Genomic DNA, 20,033 nt, shown 5'->3' on the forward strand with positions numbered 1-20,033 from the left:
TGTGATTCCACTTTGATGTGTTATTTATGTTGGTTTATTGGCTAATAGAATATTTTAGTGTAATAAGGGACTTTGAATTATCTGTAGACTATACACGTTTGATAGAAATATCAACCAACAGGAGGGCTAAAAATTTGATCAGATAAAATTGCGTTTTAATGATCAGTGAGCGAACATTGCAGTTTTAGAGGAAGCTTTAAATGCAGAGCAGGCAGGATTTGCAAATGAAAAATGCATGAGATATTTGGCTTCCTTCTCTGGTGAGAATAATTCAATTCAGTGTATAACACCTAACTTAAATGGAAATTAAGTAGCTTCCGAACCAATAGCAGCAGTACTTATTTGAATCTGCTTAGTAATGACACAGTTCAGGAAGTAATATGAAATGCACAGGGAAAAATAGGCAGGCAAATTAGATTGAGCATTTGGTTTGTTACCCTTAAAGGTGTGTTGCCTTCTTTGTATGGTGTCTCGCAATGTTCTTTAACGCAGTTGTTAATGGATGATTTTTTGCACTACTTATTAATAGTCTCGGCCCCTAGAACAGGACCAAGACTCCTGCCAGTCCATCATGAGGGAGTGCTGCATTGCCAGGGATACTGCAGTGTGGTGGGATGTTAAACCAGGACTTCTTATTCCCCAGCATTATTTAAGGAAGAACGATAAATGTGGTTTAATTGTAAAGTGTTCCTTCAGATGATCGTCGATGAGGATTACAACAAGTTTAAAGGTGGTAAAGCTATTCACACTCAGATTCAATTGGAATGAGCTCATTATTTTCATGCTGTTGGATAGATTGGTTCCCTCACTGCAACTACAGCTTTCAAAACAACAGCTTGGCATCACCTAACCATCACTCATTATTAATCATTCCCCTTATTCACACCTTGCAGGTTTTGTTTCTTACAGTGATGCAAATCAACGGAAGCTATACAGCGGTATGGTCGGAGCCTGAAAGGTGATGAGCTCCTTGTAACCATGTATCCTGGTAATGAGTGAAAGGATCAAGAACGAGAGGGCACAGATTTAGAGTGATTTGCAAAAGAAGTAACTTTTTCACATTGAGTGGTTTGGGTCTGGAGTGCACTGCCTGGAAGTGTGGTGGAGGCAGGTTCAATCAAGGCATTCAAGAGGGCATTAGATGATTATTTGAATAGAAACAATGTGCAAAGGTATGGGGAAAAGGCGGGGCAATGGCACTAGGTCATAATGCTCATTTGGAGAGTTGGTGCAGACATGATGGGCCAAATGGACTCCTTCTGTTCCATTAAAATTCTACGATTCTGAATACCTCCTGACTGAAAGAATCATTTTAAGGCCAGATATGTGGCAGTCACAGTCAGTGATGATGGGGAATCTTTGCCATGGCTCAGTTGGTAATAGCCTTGTCTGTATCGTAAGGAGTGTCTGGGTCCCCGCTCCAGAGTCTTTCAGCACAAAAATCTGGGCTGGCACTCCAGTGCAGTACCGAGGCACCTTTAGAGGTGCTGCATTTCCAATTTGATATTAAACCGAAATCCCGAGGCACTACTCTGAAGGATAGTTGGGAAGTGCCCTGGCCATTAATTTTATCCCTCAATCAACATTGGTTAAAAAAAATTATCTGGCTATTTATCTCACTGCTGCTAATGGGAGCTTGCTGTGCAGAAAGTGGTTCCTACATTACAACAGTGACTACACTTCAAAAGTACTTCATTGGCTGTAAAGAACTTTTGGATATTTTGTTTTAGTTTTCTTTGAATATAAACTAAATGTGTTGCAATGTTCCCTTTTTGTATAACATAGTTTAGGTTAAAAATGGAACTCTGAAGTCGCATGCCTATTATATGGAGAGACTAGAGAACCTGGAATGTTCTGTTTAGAGCAGAGGAGCTCAGGGGGAGATTGAATAGCAGTATTCAAAATTACTAAGGGCTTTGACAGAGTAAATAAGAGAAAACTGTTTTCATTGGCCAGAGGATTGAAAACTAGGTTTAAGATAGTTAGTAAAGGAGCTAGTGGGAGAAGAGAAGAAATTTGCTTTTATGCAGTTAGTGTTATGATCCGGAATGCACACCTTGAAAGGATAGTGGAAGCTGATTTGTGGTAACTTTCAAGAGGGTATTGGATATATCCTTGAACAGGGGATATAAATGCAGGGCTATGGGGAAAGAGCAAGGGAGTGGGACTAATTGGAAACTCTTTCAAAGACACATGGGTAGAATGGGGTTGGACAGTGTTGGGTGTAGAACTCTTTCAGCTTAGGCATTTCTGTGGGGTTAATCTCTTCGTCTTGTTCTTTTTTCCAAAAGAGAACATGTTTACCGAATCAGAACCTGTTGCGATGGAATCAACAAATGTTAATCTGGAACTTTTATTTTGTCATTTTTCTTCTTCAAAATTCTATACAAATGTACATCATTAAATAGACTCTGCAGTAAATCAGGCCCGACCAAACAATCAATATGAAATGAAAAGGAATGATTTGAATATCAATGAACTGAATACAAACACTATCAGACTGTGGTTTAACAGATGGGAATTAACCAGACTGAAGACTCAACAGAGGTAGGACAATCATTCGGAAACTTTGGGCAATGAATGTTAAACACATAGCTTAAATTGCAGTTATCCAAATGATACAAAAAACACAGCGTGCACAGCTTTGACTGGAAATACTTTGTACTGCCTTGGCATTGGGTATCGATTAACGTGCAGCATGTTTACAAATGAAATGAGGTGCACTTTGAACCGAAGGTCAACCGGAAATATTTTAGGTATTCTGTGAATTTTGTTCCCTATTGGACTGCCACGACGAGGCTGTTATGAAGTGTTATAAGACTGTAGCCTTTGGTATCTTAACTGCTGCTGGGGGCAGGTCCTTAAGTCTTGGTTCTATCAACTAGGAGGACAGAAATTATCAGGCTGACACTGAGGAATGATGAGAGACTTGGGGGCAGGAATCCCAGTGCAAGAATTGAAGTTGTCAATTATGGGTGAGCAATAAATGCTGGCCTTGCCAGTGACACTCACATCCCATGAACGAATAAAAAAAAGTCAAGAAAATGCATTGTTTGCTTGATAAATATGTTACTTGACACTGCTTAGATGTAATATTAAAAACAATTCAAATTTTAAATATTTTCATTGCTCTCGGTTTGGAGTATGCACATATAATTCTTGCATAATTAAAGCACATCTGTTTGACCTCACATTGAGTCTCACTTACAAGATCGAAGGCAGCGTTGCATAATGCTGGGATACATGTAGGTGTGAGAGGCTGAGTTAGAATCTCAGTCATGTGACTGGACTCACCTGTATCCTGATATATACATTGAATGCACTGAGAAACATCAGAATTTGCAATTTGCACATATATTCAAGGGCTATTAGGTGGAGGTTTGCTCTCAGCAGGAGAGATAGTTCTAGCTTCTGTGGAGGTAGAAAATACCCAACGATGAACTGGGTTAAAAGGAGAAGCAAAGTGGTAGCCTGGCAGCATTTACAACATAGTTCACCATGGGCCATTCAGTCGGTCTTGTGCTAACTCCCACTGAGAAGCTCTTGAGTTTCAACTCCAAACTTGACCATCAACAATACTCAAAGGCTGGAACTGTTAGCTCATTCGAGGTGTTATGCAACACATTTAATGGTAGGAGAGGGATATACGCTACACAAAAGGAACATTAGACTTTGGAATCACACTTCAAGATTGCCTACTGTTGGTGAATTAAAGAGCCAACATGAGCAGTGGTCATGTCCATGGAGAAGCCTAGACCATCCAATCTATTAATGAGATGTGGTTCAGAGTGGGACTAACAGATTGAGTTCAATATTACTTTTTTAAACCCTCCCCCTCATTCCCCATTTTCTTTTCTGTCCTGCAAGCTGTGACTCTGTTGGGGCATGGATCCAACATTGCTGAATATCCTCACACAAATGGACATTCATGTGGGCAGCGGCCATTAACAGGTGCAGAACACTACAGCTGAGCAGAATCATGTCCTCCACGCTGTTTACTGCTCAGCAAGCAGGAACCGGGTCCATTTCCATTCCCCAGCCTGTACTCGGCTTTGCTTCAAGTCTAATTGTATTGCTCTCAAATGCTGCCACATCTGACACTGTAGATTGAACTTTCATGGCCTGTATGACTTAGTACTGCTCCTGGCACTCCATTTATCAACAGAACCATAAAGGAAGTCTCCAAATTGCCTGCAGTTGAAGACCAGCAGGTCTGTGGTTTTGAGATTCCAACTGGTTTCCAAAAACAAACACTACTGTACAATTTATCCCTCTAGTTTGCACAGGATGTGTCACAACGCTTTACAGCCTTTGAAGTACTTTCAAAATGTCGGGTGGAATTGTCCCAGATTTGCTCAAAGCGTTGTCACGGGCGGGAAAAAGTCACAATGGTATGTTTTTGTGCCTTATCGTCCCATTCCTGCCTCATCTTTTTTTAAAGTGATGGTGCTTGAGGGATAAATGTTGGCCAGGACTTCAGGGAGAACTCACCCACTCTTCTTCAAAAAGTGCCACTGGGATCTCTTAGGTCCACCTGAGAGTCTAGACTGGACCTCAGTTTAACATACTTTCCAAAAGATGGCAATTTTGACAGTGTAGCATTCCCTAAGTACTGCACTGCAGTGTCAGCCTGGATTATGTGCTCAAGTCACTGGACTGGGATTTGTATTCCTCAACCTTCTGACTCTTTGGCAATAGTGCAACCAACTGAGCACAGGCTGACATCCAATGTCAGCAGGTAGACCCCTGACTTAAAATCTGATGGCCTCTTGATGATTCCCTGTAAGGGAAGATGTAAAATGTGAGATATTCCGCTGTGGTGTTCCCGGAGTGCAACTGTCTGCTTGGAATTCTTCCGTGCAGTGTCCCATGTAGGGGGATCAACAGATAGAAATGGAAGAACCGTGACGGTATGTACATACAGAGTCTCTGCAAGGAGTGGCGTTGTTAATCTGAATGTTAGATTGCAGTTAGAAATGGGGAAATGATACATTGGCAACCCAGTCTGTGGAAGGAAGATAGTGAGGTCCAAGTCACATTTACTCTTCTAGAGAGAAGGGGGAGGTGGGATAAATTGGTGTTCACACAGCTAAGGATGGCTGTACTTTGGGATGGAACATTTTTCCAACAACAGTGCACATCAAACAGACCTATGCCATGTGGAGCAGGATTAGATGGAGAACAAAGAATGTGCTTCAATCCTAACATTAAAACATCACCCCTTTATTGCACCAGTACATCTTATAGCCTACACTCTAACAGTGACTACACTTCAATAGTACTTCATACTTCGGTGCAGTGGTTTGAGATGGTCTTGACCACTTGAAATATGCTAGTAATATGTTTCACCCTGTAGCTGAACTGTGAAGTTTCGTGCTGTGGAAATAACTAGTAACAGCAGGATTGCAACTGCCCCAAACTCACTTCACACAGGAGTCTTACAGAACATAGATCCTCATCCCATCTTCTTGGGCTGCATCCAGGAACATGAGTCCCCACACTAAAGGCTTAAATACAAAAATCTAATACACTAAATTCGCTACACTGTCAGAGGCGCTGACTTTCAGGTGTGATGTTGATTCGATGCCATGTCTCTCAGGCGGATATAATGGTCCTATACTGAAGAAGGGCAGGGGAGCAATCCCCACTGTGCTGGTCAATATTTGTCCCTCAATCAACATGATCAAAAACAGATTATCTGGTCAATATCACATTGCTGTTTGTTGGTCCTTGCTGAGCACAAATAGACAACTGTGTTGCCTACATTGCAGCGCTTCAAAAGGTATGTCAATGGCTGTAAAGCACAATGGGATATCCCAAGGTCACAAAAGCCGCATTAGAAATGCAAGTCTTTTTCATTCATTCAGACTCAGAGAATGTTCTGTACCATGCATGTTCACAAATTTAAAAAAAATTTAAAAAAAAAAAAAACACCAACTTTCAATCGTCACTGGGTTCGGGGTAACTTCTCAAGAAAAAAAAGTCCAATTCTTTGAAGAAAAATTACCCACAATTTAGCGGCAACAGCAATCTTAAGTGCGTAGTGTTATCTCAGATCACACACGCACCAGGGTTCAAATCAAAACAATGGAGTCCTGGATCTGCAAAGCTCTTCTCATTCCATCACAGGAAGTTTCAAAGTAACAAGAGCTTCTGTGATGTGACATCTTGAGCCTGAAGTAGGGAAATCATTTAACGATAAACAATGAACAACCATTCTGTCAGGCTGTGATAACCCCTCTGCAAGACTGTGCTTATGTGTGCCAGAATGATTTCCAAGAATGATATGGCAATAGTTTAAAAGGAATGCCCGGTGCTACATTTTTCAAATTTCAAACAGCTGGTAATAATTCATTCTGCAAATGTTTGTGACACTTGGGAGTTGTACCAAAGCAGTGAGGTCACGAGCCCAAATCCCACCCCCATCATCAGCCACCTCCTCCCAATGAGTTCCTCAATATCTCATCTGTTATCTTGGCAGTGACGGGAGCTGGCAGCTGAATCCTGGGCGTTTGAATTACGCTCCGCTCCCAAACCCAGGCGTTCTCAACTTTATTGCAGAAATGGAGCAAATGTAAGTGCCCATGAACAAGAGCAAGTTATCACAGTCTTAGCTCTGCATTCAGCCCGGGCACTGTTAATAATTGGTCCTAGTTTCTGAGGTTCCAGATTTAAATGTGAGGCGTTTTTATCAAAAGATCTATCATGGTCAACAAGAGCAGTGCATTGTGGGACTGTAGCCCAGATTCTGATTGATGCAGAGGTTTTCACCGGTACTTTGGGAATCATCTTCCACAATTCTTTAGTCCTTTAGTCCTCTTTGTGAAAATTACAAATCAGTAGCTTTATTGATTACCAATCCCAAACAATGGAAAACTTCAGTCCATTTCCCCAGCTTTATCCATGTCAAATGGCTTCCTCATTGTAGCTGCAGTGTGTTCACTCTTAGAACAGATGTGAGATAATTCTGGCAGTGTGACCTTGACCCAGTCAGTAGCACTAATCACCAAGTCAGAAGGTTAGGAGTTTAAACCCCACTCCAGAGACATGAACACATGATCTCAGCTGACACTTCAGTGCAGTATTGAAGGTGGGGTGGGGTGGGGGACAGGTCTTTAGGTTATAGTGGAAGGGAATACCAAAAGATCAGTATTTTAATGAAGATGGCCTTTCACCTCCCCTGTGGCATTATTGCAGGATATTACAGGCAAGACCAGGAATAAAGCCCCATTGATTAATACAAATCATCAGACCCTCAAATGTATAACTTAACACCCCAAATCACACAGTGCATGAAAATAAATATATATTATTGCATTTGCTACCAGCTCTGACTTCAAAAAGGAGACATCGGGTTAGAATAGGACCAAAACAGGTAAGTTATCCAATGGGAGGAGCAGACTCCAGATGAAATATAAATAACTGAGGTATCCAAAAGGCTTGTGTCCACCTACCAAAAAATACCTACGGTCCACGTGGGATTTGATCTGGAAAGTACCGAAGAGGATGGCAGACATTTTGTCAATGGATCTGTGAATCAGAGCACCATCTCTCCGCCTCTCGTTGTGTTACAAGTCAGGGTGCCTCAGTCGACAATTCGCCCTCCTCCAACCACAGTAGCTCCCACTGTGCCCTCCTGTGAATCCGCTGCAGTCGCAGGATGTACAAGGCAATGGCCAGCAAGACCACAAAGAAACAGGCAAAGAACAGGTAGTGGTTGTAGACGAAGGAGATGCGCAGCCAGCTGGAATGATTTGCTTTGCCAGATTCTCGCTGGAGATCCCTATCATTGTTCGGGTGTGGGGGGGGGGGGGGGGGCACAGAAGTGGAAGAAAATCGTAATTATTATTCCTTAGAGAATCTTGTTAAGCTTTTCAATTGTCCAGCAATACTCATTACAATAAAAGAGAGTGAAGGGAAGATGAGGAAAGAGGGAGAGAGGGAAGGGGGGAGTGGCAAGGAAGAAGGGAGAAGAACTGGGAAAGAGAGCAATAGGGTATGGGTGAGGGAAAGAGGGAGAATGAGAGAAAAGGGCATACAAATTTAGAGATTAATATTGGATAGGTTCTATGTCTGGCAGGAGCTTCACTCCACCAGTTTACTAACCAAAATTAAAATTATCCCAAGGATCCTCTGATGTATAATGGGCCTGATATTGCCACCAGCCATTCCTTACACTTGCAATTGCCACAGACTTTTTAATTGGCTTTTGCATTGTAAGTTCCGATCTGACAATTATCCATACAACACAGTGGCCTCTACAGTGCATCTGGAACCTCTGCTAACAGGGCAAGCAAACATGTAACTCCTTGATGAAGCAGACTGAAGAATTGTTAATGAGCAGTGCAGATTCTGAACCAGTCAGAAAACAAAATAAAGAGAGGGAAAGAAATATTGAATTAGAGAATGATATATAAAAGAGAGAGAATAAAAAAGTAAGTTTAAAAAAAATCTCCAACAATTATTAAAAATTTAAGGGAATGAAATTCCATGCTTGCAAAATTTAACTTTCAGCACCAGAGAGGCTGCTTGGCATTAAAAGGGTACTTACACTGGAATGGACAAGTCCTAACATTTGCTGGTGAGTTTAGTAGCAATATCTAAGGTTAAGTGCAGAAACATCACATTGTTCTATGTATTTCAATGGTGAATCTCATGCTGTTTTTTTTTAAGAAATGCAGGGTATCTCGGACAGAAACTTCCTGATTTCCACAGTTAACAGCACATGTACGGTCACCGGAAGTTGCTGTTCAATTTTCACGTGCAAAGCAATGAATGCTGTTAGCCCCAATGTTATTTCTACTGCAAAATCTGGCCCATAATGTCACAACATGCATACAATATAGCATTATCCTTCTCAAATTCAATCAGTTTTTTTATTGATGTAATGAGGCAACATACCTAAGAGGTAGAAAACGGGTTTTATAAAGAATTGCTCCCAGTGTCCATTGTACTTCCTTGTCGTAGACCAGCTGGGCTGTCTTTAGGTTGGAATAGTCGGCTGGAAAGTTAAAACCACTGTGCAATACCTCATGCATCCATGCAGACTTAAAACACTGATATCTGCAAGGTTAGAGAAGAAGGACAATGAAATGCCAAAAGAAGCCAGACACCCAGAAACAACAGTAATTTGCATTGATGCAGTGCCTTTAGTGCAGCATAACATCCCATAACTCATTAAGAAGATACATGATTGCATGCCTTGTTCACAGAAGTGTTATCAAACAGAATTTGACATGGAAAAATTGGGCACAGGTGACTAAAAGATTGGTCAAAGAGCTAGGTTTTAAGAAGCTTATTAATGGAGGTGAGAGGGGGTTATGGAGGGAATTCCTGAGCCTCAAGAAACAACAGAATAAAGGACTGAAATGCTCACAACTCTAGGTGTAACTAGCTGACAATTTTAGTTGTCTATTAATCTCCTCTCTTATAATTATTGAACTTTACAATCTATTGTAAGATTTGTTCATGAAACAACAGTGACCACACTGCACAATATGCTTCATTGGCTCTGAAGTGCTTTGGATCATCCAAAGGTTGCAGAGGGTGCAATATGAATGCAAATTCTTCCCTTAAAAAGAAGCTTGGTACCTACTACAATTTGGTTTACTTCATCTCCCCTCCATCTCTTTATAACCTTGGTTGGATCCTAACCATGGGGCCTTGATCCTTAATTTCTATTTTTAAAGATTTTTTAAACAAAAATCAGTACTCAAGATTCCTCTTGCAACTTGCTCTGTGCATACTTCAAACTATTCCACTCAATTATTAAGTGTTCTTTATTTCCTGCCATCTATCTGCTTGCATTAATAGAATAATCATGGAACAGAATGCTACAGTGCAAAAACAACCTCTGCACCAAATGTTGCTCTCCACATGAGTCATCGAGTTTAATCTTACTCTCTTGTGTAAATAGTTACTGCATAAAAGCAGAGCCTTCAGCCCATGTAGAGCCTTATCACTTGTTAAATCATTACAAGGTACTTCTACAATGTAGTGCAGTGACTTGTAATCTGGGGAGATGTGGCAGCAGTTCAGTGCGAGCAGCCATTAGATGACTCACCAATGCAGTGTGTACTGATGGAGAGCGGATGTTGGCTAGGACACTGAATGGAGTGCCTGGAGACCATCTAAGCTAAACAGGCAGACAAGACCTCAGTTTAAAGTCTCATCCAAATAATGGCTCCCGCGACATTGCAGAATTACAGCCATATCCTGGCTGAGGTCAGGAAATCAGTTTGAAGAATTTTGGATACAAAGCTTCACCTGAGGGTTAATTATCAATTCAAACCAGATTTGGTTGAAAAATACAAAGCGGTTTCATAAAAAAAAGCAGCAAATAAATAAAATCGGTCCTCTAAAACTCAAACAAAGCGCCAGTCTATTTAACAGCCACAGCATAGCCAAGACAGGAGCTGTACAAATATTCAGAAAACCACCTCCACCACCACATGGAACAAAAGGAAGGGGCCAGGACCTTCCCAGGAGACTAGTGCATGACCTTCTGCTGAGCCCACGAAAGCCTCTGTGTAGTTAGACTGTGTGCAGCTGAGGATTTTGTTATATTACAGTTGCTGCTGTCAGACTGTTTATTCTGTGCAGAATGCAATTCTCAAATGGTAGACCTGAGTTAAACTGATGACTACTCTTTGTTACAGATTCCACTCTTGATCTTAGCTGTAAATGCATTCTGGGACAGCAGGTGAGAAGCACTTCTCCTAGATGACTAACCTTTTGTATTAATAGAGAGCACAGGTGGAGGTTAGACTGCTAGCCTGATTCCTGTACCTAAAGTTCAGGTAGATTTTTCACCTGCAGTTGCTTTGTGTCAATCTGTAAACTGAAGCCTAATGCTTAAAAAAAAACAAGAGGCAGCTCTAAATTGCCAGTTCTGTCGAAGAGTCATGAGGACTCGAAACGTCAACTCTTTTCTTCTCCGCCGATGCTGCCAGACCTGCTGAGTTTTTCCAGGTAATTCTGTTTTTGTTCTAAACTGTCCCTCCCGTTTGGCATAAGTATTTATCCGTTCAAGATCAGCTAGTTAATGATGGCAGAGAGGCCAGAACTGAGAGGTAATGTCTATCAGGGAAGATTGAACAGGCTGGGGCTCTTACCTCCAGAAAAAAAGACTGAGGAGCAGCCTGATAGAGGTCTTCAAGATTATGAAAGGGTTTGATCATGTAGATGCAGAGATGATTGGGCAAGACCAGAACTAGACACCTAAATATATGATGATTCCTAATAAATCCCATAAGGAATTGAGGAGATGTTTCCTTATCGAGAAAGCAGTTAGAATGTGGAACTCGCTAACACAGGGGAAGAGTCGAGGAAAACAGCTTAAATTAATTTAAGGGGAAACTAAATAGGGAGAAAGGAAAAGAATGATACATTGATGGATTTAGATGATGAAGTTATGTGGGGCATAACCACCAGCACAGACGAGATGGGCTGAATGGCTCGATTCTGTATTGCAAGTGCTTTGTGATATAAAGCCACTGAGGTTGGAATCCAGCCCTAGGATGTAGTCTCACACAGCTTAGGCTACACATGCCACTGCATTGTTTGAGAAATTTACAATTTTTCTTTTCTTTTTAAGCACTAGCATATAGAATTGTGCAGAACAAGGTGCCACCTTAAAATTAGAACAAGGCCATTTAGTGGGTTATGTCAGGGGTACTTCCTCACACAAAGGGCAGTGGAAATCTGGAACTCTCCCCAAGAAATTGTTGAAGCGGGGGTCAATTGAAAATTTCAAAATGGAAATTGATAGGGTTGTTTGAGGCAGAGATATTAAGGGATATAGAACCAAGATATATAAATGGAGTTAAGGTATGGATTAACCAACATCTAATCGAATAGTGGAACAGCTTCAAGGGGGCTGAATAATTGAGTCCTGTTCCTGTGTTCTCTCCTGATATTGAAATTTAACTATTGTTTGAACACAATTTTCCTAGACACAGTTGCAGGACAGAGCTGCAGTTTATCTAGGGTTTGTCAGTCCCCACATTATGCTCAGAATGGATCGATTACCAGTGGTCTTGTAACTTGGCGAAATGTTAAATTTGGAAGGATATCACAGAGATAGGAGAGGAAGAGAGAGAAAGATATAGAAGGGTATGCTGATGGAGTTAGATACAGAGTGATTGGAACCTGTTGGACTGAATTGCCTGCTTCTAAATACAATGTAAATATTTTGTAATAGGAAGGGAGCAAGCCTGCTTCAGGACTCTGCCCTTATAAATCACTTGCAAGTGCGTGTCAACATTGTTATTTATGAACTTCACAATGTATAAACTCTATTGTGTAATGGACTCCACTTAGAACAAAGCCTAAATCAGCAATGCAAAAATATAACATTACAGGATTGTGTTAAAAAAGCAAATTTTTAAAAAATGCAGAGTTTTGGTGTCCTTATCTAAGGAGGGATAGACTTGCTTTGACATGGCACAATGAAGGTTCACTAGATTGTTTCCGGGGATGACAGGGTTGTCAAATAAGGGGAGATTGAGTAAGAAGAATGAGAAGTAATCTCATTGAAACATATGATAGTCTGAGAAGGGTCATGAGGACGCGAAACATCAACTCTTTTCTTCTCTGCCGATGCTGCCAGACCTGCTGAGTTTTTCCAGGTAATTCTGTTTTTGTTTTGTGATAGTCTGAGAAAGTTTGAAAGGGTAGATACTGAGAGGCTGTTTCCCCTGGCTGAGGAATCTAGACTGAGGGAACAATAGTCTCAGGATAAGGGGATGATCATTTAAGACTGAGACAAGGAGGAATTTCTTCACTATTAGCCCCAGAGGGCTGCGGATGCTCAGTCATTGAGTATATGCAAGGCTGAGATGGAACAATTTTTGGACTCTAGAAAATCAAGTGGTATGGGGATTGGGCAGGGAGGTGAAGTTGAGGTCAAGGATCAGTCATGACCTTATTCACTGGTTGAAGGAGGCTTGAGGGGCCAAATGGCCTATTCCTGCTCCAATTTCTTATATTATGCAGAAAACAGAGCCTCTCCAAGCACAAACAGGAGTAATTGTTAAATTTTGAAAGTGTTCAAATCTTTTAACATTTTAACTCAGCTTCAATATTTTGCACACAGTAAAATGATTTAAATTTATTAGAACAGTATCAACATGTTCTTGCTATCTGACCTTCATGCCACTATAAACACCTGCCTTAGTCTTGAACACTATCATTATCACTACTTTTGTCTTGTGACCATGATATCTTTGTCAAATCTCTCCTGAGCTCCCACCTATCCCTGACCTGCTCCATCCCCTCTCTTCAACGGTATAAAACCCATCAAATTTCTACATGTCTTAAGCTTAATATGCATCCTTTTACTTTTAACTGTTTTTTGGAAGAGGCAGTAAATTTAATCTGACAGTTCTAATGAATCACTGCTTGTCAAGAAGAGGGAAGGATGGAACTGCTGCCTGAAGAAGAGTTATAAGGACTCGAAACATTAGCTTTGTTTCTCTCTCCACAGATGCTGCCAGACCTGCTGAGTTTTCCAGCATTTTCTTTTCTTATTCCAAATTTCCAGCATCCGCAGTATTTTGCTTTTATCAACATGGTCTTGCTCTTGTAACTGCAGAAAGGATTTGCTGTCAAGACTTGTTGGATACTGGTTCTGGTCACAGGACTGCAGACATATTTGGGTACTACCAAATGTTGTTAAACAAATACTATTTAAGAGATGTTTTTTTTACAATAATTAAATGAGGCCTTACAACAGTGGACAACGTGAGGCAGTAGTTCCATCTTGGAGTCTTGATGACAAGCAGTGATTCATTATAACTGCCAGATTAAATTTACTGCCTCTTTCAAAAAAATTAAAAGTAAAAGGATGCATATTAAGGCCATTTCATTCAGTTTAATCAGGGTTATTTCACTAATCTGACTCCCACACAGCTCACAACTGTCACTTCAACCTGCAACCTGTAGGATTTTTGGAATCTTTATATTTCATTGGCAGAACTGATGCCCCCTGATCATTCCCACTCCTTGAACTGCTCAATTCTCTCACAGTGACAGTTTCAGGGGATGCCATCTATCCATCCAAAACCGATTCAGGGAAAGGCAGATGCACAAATGTAGGTGGGCCACGGAATTTACAAGAGGCAGTAATTCAGCCCACTGTTCTTGTGGTGCTGCTGGCTTCTCAACTAGCTCACTTACTTAAAAAGAAAGAACTTGCACTAATTCACCGCCTTTCATAACCTTAGGATGTTCCAAAGCACTTTACAGTCAAGTGTGCCTTGGAACAGCATTGGACTGTCAGCCTAAACCACTTGCTCAAGTCTCTGGAGTTGGCTCACAACTTGCTCACATCCTTTTTTTTCCTTTTCAAATACTAATGCAATTTTCTTTAAAATGTCAAATCTCTGCCTCAATAGGACCTTACAGTAAAGCATTCCATGTTCCAAAAATGTTTAACATGCAGTAAAATTCTTTTAACCTCCCCTTAATCTTCCTAATGATACTTCTCAGTTAATGAGCCTCGTTACTGATTTTCCAACCCGTCGACGGGTTTGACTGTGGGGGAGCACGCAAGGTCCCTTCACTTACCCGCCTGCCGTAGTCTCAGCCTTGGCCACCGCTCCTGGCTGGCGTTGCTGGGACCTGAGCTTCTAGGGCGGGACTTCCTCCAGACATAAGAGCGGAAGTCTTACCTTAAAGTAATTAGCACAGCTCCCAATGTTAAATTGCAGCAGGGCAGCCATCGGGATTTATGGGCAACCCAGCCCCATCCCTACACCTCGACTTTTTAGCCAGGAGTGGGGTGGTGGTGGAGCCACAGTGCCCTGTAAAATCCAACCCGGTCTTTCACCATTTACTGCCTACTTTCTCTCAAAATGTTTCATCATTTTGAAAATCCCAATTAAATTCTCCCTTACTCTCTTTCAGGAAAAAAAAGTCTCAATTTGTTTTAACTCTGCTTTCATACTGATATCTTCATGACTGATACAATTGTAGTGATCTTCATGGTACCCTTTCTGTGGCTTTAATGCTCTAATTATTGTCTAATCAATGACATGTACAAATTCAACATCACTTCCTTTTCTTCAATGTCCAATAGCTTCTTTGTATAAAACCTAGAATCTCATTTACCTTTATGATGATCTTTTCTACTTGCTTTTACAGTTCAGTTAATCTGAAGCCCTGGATGTAATCTCAAAGTTAGAATATATAACCTTTCGTGGTTCCTTTCCCTATAAACTATTTTTTTTCACTTTTCCTTGCACGGACCTGCATCTGCTGCCTGTCTAAGCATTCTACTAATGAGGCCATGTCCTTTGTAATCCCTCCCAATTTGTCATATCCTCTAAATTGGCATTGTCGGCAACTTCAGATATTATTACTCTTGTAAATTATGCCAAAATCATCAGTTTAAACAGAAAACAAAGGTGCAGCACAAATGCTTGGGGCATGCCAATACACAATTCTCAAAAACGCCAACTCCCCGCTGAGTGTGTACTCTCTGTCCCTTAGCCATCCGACTATTTTCCACTTCATACCACAAGTCTTCATTTTTGTTATGAATCTCTTCTGGGCACTTAATCAAAAACATTCTGAGTTGCTACAAATACAACATCCACTCCATTCCCTCTAATGGCGCACCGATTTTCTCAAAAAAATAATTGTTAGTCATGTACAACCTGTCCTGTACAAATCCATGCTGGCTGCTCCTGATCAGCCATGCCTCTGTAAGTGTTAATTAATGTCATTATATATTCTGGCTTCTAAAAGTCTATCTGCAATTGGGATCAGACCAACTACCCTATAATGTCCTGTATTGTCCCCTACTTGAACAGAGGTGCTGTCTTTCTAGTGCTTTGGCACAAATCTTGTTGCAAAGGTTGTTTTTACTATTTATTTTTTCACTGGATGTGCATGTAGCTAACTCGGCCAACATTTAATGCCCATCCCTAATTGCCCTTGAGAAATCTGAACACTAACTGTACATTTGGGATGATGTGAGGCTATATATAGCCTCCCTTAATATTCTGTGATGTATGCCATCTCGATTTAGTAACCAGATCTAACATTGCATCCATCCATGTGGGTTCGCAGCTTGAATTCTAATGTGTTCCTTTTGGTTGAAAATTCAATGAAACCCTTTGATTGAAGTAACAATGCCAGACCGCACTTACATTTGTAAAAGAAACTTGTATTTTAGAATGTGGGGTTTTGATGTCAGCTTTATAATTTACAAAATCACAGGAACATTATAGTGTGGAAGGAGGCCATTTGGCCCATTGAGTTAGGCCACAGCGAGAGTATTGCATGCAGTTCTGGAATCCGCATTATAGGAAGAATGTGATTGCACTAGAAAGAGTGCAAAGGAAATTTACCAGGATGTTGCCTGGGCTGGGGAGTTTTAGTTATGAGGAGAGATTGGATAGACTAGGGTGATTTTCCCTGGAGCAGAGGAGATTGGGAGGGAACATGATTGAGGTGTATAAAATTATGAGGGGCATAGATAGGGTAGACAGGAAGGAACTTTTCCCCTTGGTGGGGGGATCAATAACCAGCGGGCATAGATTTAAGGTAAGGGGCAGAAGGTTTAGAGGGGATGTGAGGAAGAATTTTTTTCACCCAGAGGGTGGTGGGAATCTGGAACTCACTGCCTGAAAGGATGGTAGAGGCAGAAATCCTCATAACATTTAAGAATTATTTGGATGTGAACTTGCGATGCCATGGCATACAAGGCCGTGGGCCTAGTGCTGGAAAAGCAGATTTGATGGGCCGAAGGGCCTTTTTCTCTGTTGTAGACTTCTATGACTCTATGAGTCTCCACTGGCTCTCTGAAAGAGTGTTCCATCTAGTCCCACTCCTCTGCCTTATCCCTGTATCCTTGCACATTCTCTCTCTTCAGTTAGCAATCTAATTCCATTTTGAATACCTCGATTGAACCTGCCTCTGCCATCACCTCAGGAAGTTCGTTCCAGATTCTGACCACCCTCTGGGTGAAAGAATTTTTCCTCACATCACACTTATTCCTTCTGCCAATTGTTTTGAATCTGTGTCTTCTAGCTCTTGACACTTTCTTGAATGGGAACGGTTTCTCACTATTTACCCTGCCCATACCCCTCAGGATCTTGAATACCTCTGTCAAGTCTCCTCTCAGCCTTCTCTTCTCCAAGGAAAATGGTCCCAATCTCTCCAATCAATCCTCATAGCTACAGTTCTTTATCCCTGGAATCATTCTTGTGAATCTCCTCTGTACTCACTCCAATGCCTCCAATTCCTTCCTCAAGTATGGCACCCAGAAATGGACACAGTACTCCAGATGAGGCCTAACTAGTGTCTTATAAAGTTCAATGTGACCTCCTTACCCTTGTACTTAATGCCTCTATTAATAAAGCCTAGGATACAATAAGCTTTATTAACTGCTCTCTCAATATGCCCTGTCATCTTCAATGACATTTGTACATATACAGAGGATCCTCTGTTGCTGCACCTCAGTTAGTGTTTCTCCCTTTATTTTATATTGTCCCCCCATATTCTTCCTGCCAAAATGAATCACCTCACATTTCTCTGTATTGAACCTTCATCTGTTTGAAGTTCAAGACTATCCTCATCACAGTTGACAACGTTTCCAATCTTCGTATCATTTGCAAATTTTGAAATTATGCCTTGAACAACACGGTCCAGGTTATTAATATATAGCAGGAAGAGCAAGGGTCCCAACATTGACCCCTGGGGAACTCCACTACAAACCTTCCTCCAATCTGAAAAACAACCAGTTATCACTACTCTGTTTCCTGTCACTCAGCCAATTTCTTATCCAAGTGCCTACTTTCCATTTTATTCCATGAGATAGAACTTTTTTCACATCTGTTGTGTGGCACTCTATTAAATGCCTTTTGAAGATCCATATGCACCACAACAACAGCGTTGCCCTTATCAACCTTCTCTGTTACTTCATCAAAATTCCAACAAGTTAGTTAAACAGGATTTTCCCTTAATGAATCCATGCTGGCTTTTTTCAATTATCCTGCACTTTTTCAAGTGACTAGTGATTTTGTCCCAAACTATAGTTTTCATAAGTTTCCCTACCACTAATGTCAAACTGACTGGTCTATAGTTGCTGGGTTTATCCTTGCATGCCTTTTTGAACAAAAGTGTAACATTTGCAATTCTCCAATCTTCTGGCACCACCCTTGTGTCTAAGGAAGACCGGAAGGTTATCATTAGTGCCTCTGCAATTTCCATTCTCACTTCCTTCAGTGCCCTTGGATGCATCTCATCCGGTCCGGGTGCCTTATCTATTTTAAGCAAAGATAGCCTTTCTAACACTTCCTTCTTCTCAATTGTAAATTCCTCGAGTGTACCAGTTACTTCATCTCTCTTCTCAGCATGGGTATGTTCCCTTGTAAAGACAGATGCAAAGTACTCGTTTAAAACCTCCTCTATTTCTCCTGCCTCCATGTTCAGGCCCCCTTTTTATCCCTAATTGGCCTTATTCTTTATTTTACTACCCTTTTATTATTTATATGCATATAGAAGACCGTGGGATTCTTTTTTTATGTTAGTTGTGAGTCTCTTTTCATGACCTCTCCTTGCTTTTCTTATTAGCTTTCTCACTTCCCCTCTGGTCCTTCTATATTCAGCCTGATTCTCCATTGTATTTTCTACCTGATCTGTCATACGTGCACTTCTTCCTTTTCATCTTCATCTCTAACCCTCTCATCATTCAGGGCACTCCTACCTTTCCCCTTTAAGGAAATATATCTTGATGTTGCCTGCAATACATTTTCTTTGAAGTTAGCCCATAGACACAGACTTTTACAGCACAGAAGGAGGCCATTCGGTCCATTGTGTCCACGCCAGCCAACAAAGATCTGACTACACTAATCCCATTTTCCAGCGCTTGGCCCATGACCCTGGAGGCTATGGCAACGCAAGTGAATATCTAAATGCTTCTTAGGTATTACGAGAGTTTCTGACTCAACCACCCTTTCAGGTAGTGAGTTCAAACTCCCACCACCCTCTGGGTGAAATAATTTCTCCCCAACTCCCCTCTTATCTTTCTACCTCTTACTTTAAATCTATGCCCCCTGGATATTGACCCCTCTACTAATGGAAAAAGTGCCTTCCTATCCACCCTATCTATGTCTCTCATAATCTTATACACCTCTATTAAGTCCCCTCTCAACCTTCGCTGCCCCAAGGAAAACAACCCCAGCCTATCCCATCTTTCCTCATATCTCAGACCCTCAGGCAGCATCCTGGTAAATCTCCTCTGCATCCTCTCCAGAGCAGTTACATCCTTCCTATAATGTGGTGACCAGAACTTCACACAGTACTCCAGTTGTGGCCTAACCAGCGTTTTATAGTTCCAGCATAACCTCCCTGGTCTTGAAATTCTATGCCTCAGCTAATAAAGGCAAGTATGCTATATGCTTTCTTAATAAGCGTATCTACCTATCCCACTACCTTCATCTGTGGACATGCACACCAAGGTCCCTCTGATCTTCAGTACTTTCCAGGGTCCTACCATTCATAGTGTAATCCCTTTCCTTGTTAGCATTCCTGAAGTGTATTACCTCACACTTTTCCGGGTTGAATTTCCATCTGCTCTGCCCACCTGACCAGTCTATTGATATCCTCCTGCAGTTTACAGCTATCCTCCTCACTATTTACCACCTTAACAATTTTCGTGTTATCTGAGAACTTCTTGATCATACCCCCTACATTTAAGTCCAAATCATTTAATGTATACCACAAACAGCAAGGACCCCAGCACCAAGCCCTGTGGAACCACTGGAAACAGAATTCTAGTCACAGAAACATCCCTCTACCATTACCCTCTGTTTCTTGCCTCTCAGCCAATTTTGGATCCAATGTGCCACTTTGCTTGGATCCCACAGGCTCTTACTTTCTTGATGAGTCTGCCATGAGGGGGCTTATCAAAAGCCTTGCTAAAGTCCATGTAGACCACATCAGATGCATTACTCCTGGCTGTTACCTCCTCAAAAAATTCGATCAAATTTGTCAAACACGACCTTCCCTTAACAAATCCATGC

At 41.3% G+C, this 20,033-nt stretch overlaps 1 protein-coding gene across 3 annotated transcripts in view; it reads right to left on the minus strand.

Annotated features, from left to right (window-relative positions):
- The window catches only part of LOC121289975 (ectonucleoside triphosphate diphosphohydrolase 4-like), a 105,599-nt gene that overhangs the window by 6,050 nt on the left and 79,516 nt on the right, over positions 1 to 20,033 (minus strand). For 2 of the 3 annotated variants that reach the window (XM_041210001.1, XM_041210000.1), the window contains exons 12-13: positions 8,902 to 9,063; positions 2,335 to 7,783 (exon numbers count right to left, since the gene is read on the minus strand). In XM_041210001.1, the coding sequence (XP_041065935.1) occupies positions 7,576 to 7,783; positions 8,902 to 9,063 (370 nt within the window). In that variant the 3' untranslated portion in view covers positions 2,335 to 7,575. Of the gene's footprint in view, positions 1 to 2,334; positions 7,784 to 8,901; positions 9,064 to 20,033 lie in introns of those variants that run through there. The other variant, XR_005945687.1, reaches the window with a different exon arrangement.

This window comes from Carcharodon carcharias, chromosome 17 (genome assembly GCF_017639515.1).
Source record: "Carcharodon carcharias isolate sCarCar2 chromosome 17, sCarCar2.pri, whole genome shotgun sequence".
Taxonomy (NCBI): domain Eukaryota; kingdom Metazoa; phylum Chordata; class Chondrichthyes; order Lamniformes; family Lamnidae; genus Carcharodon; species Carcharodon carcharias.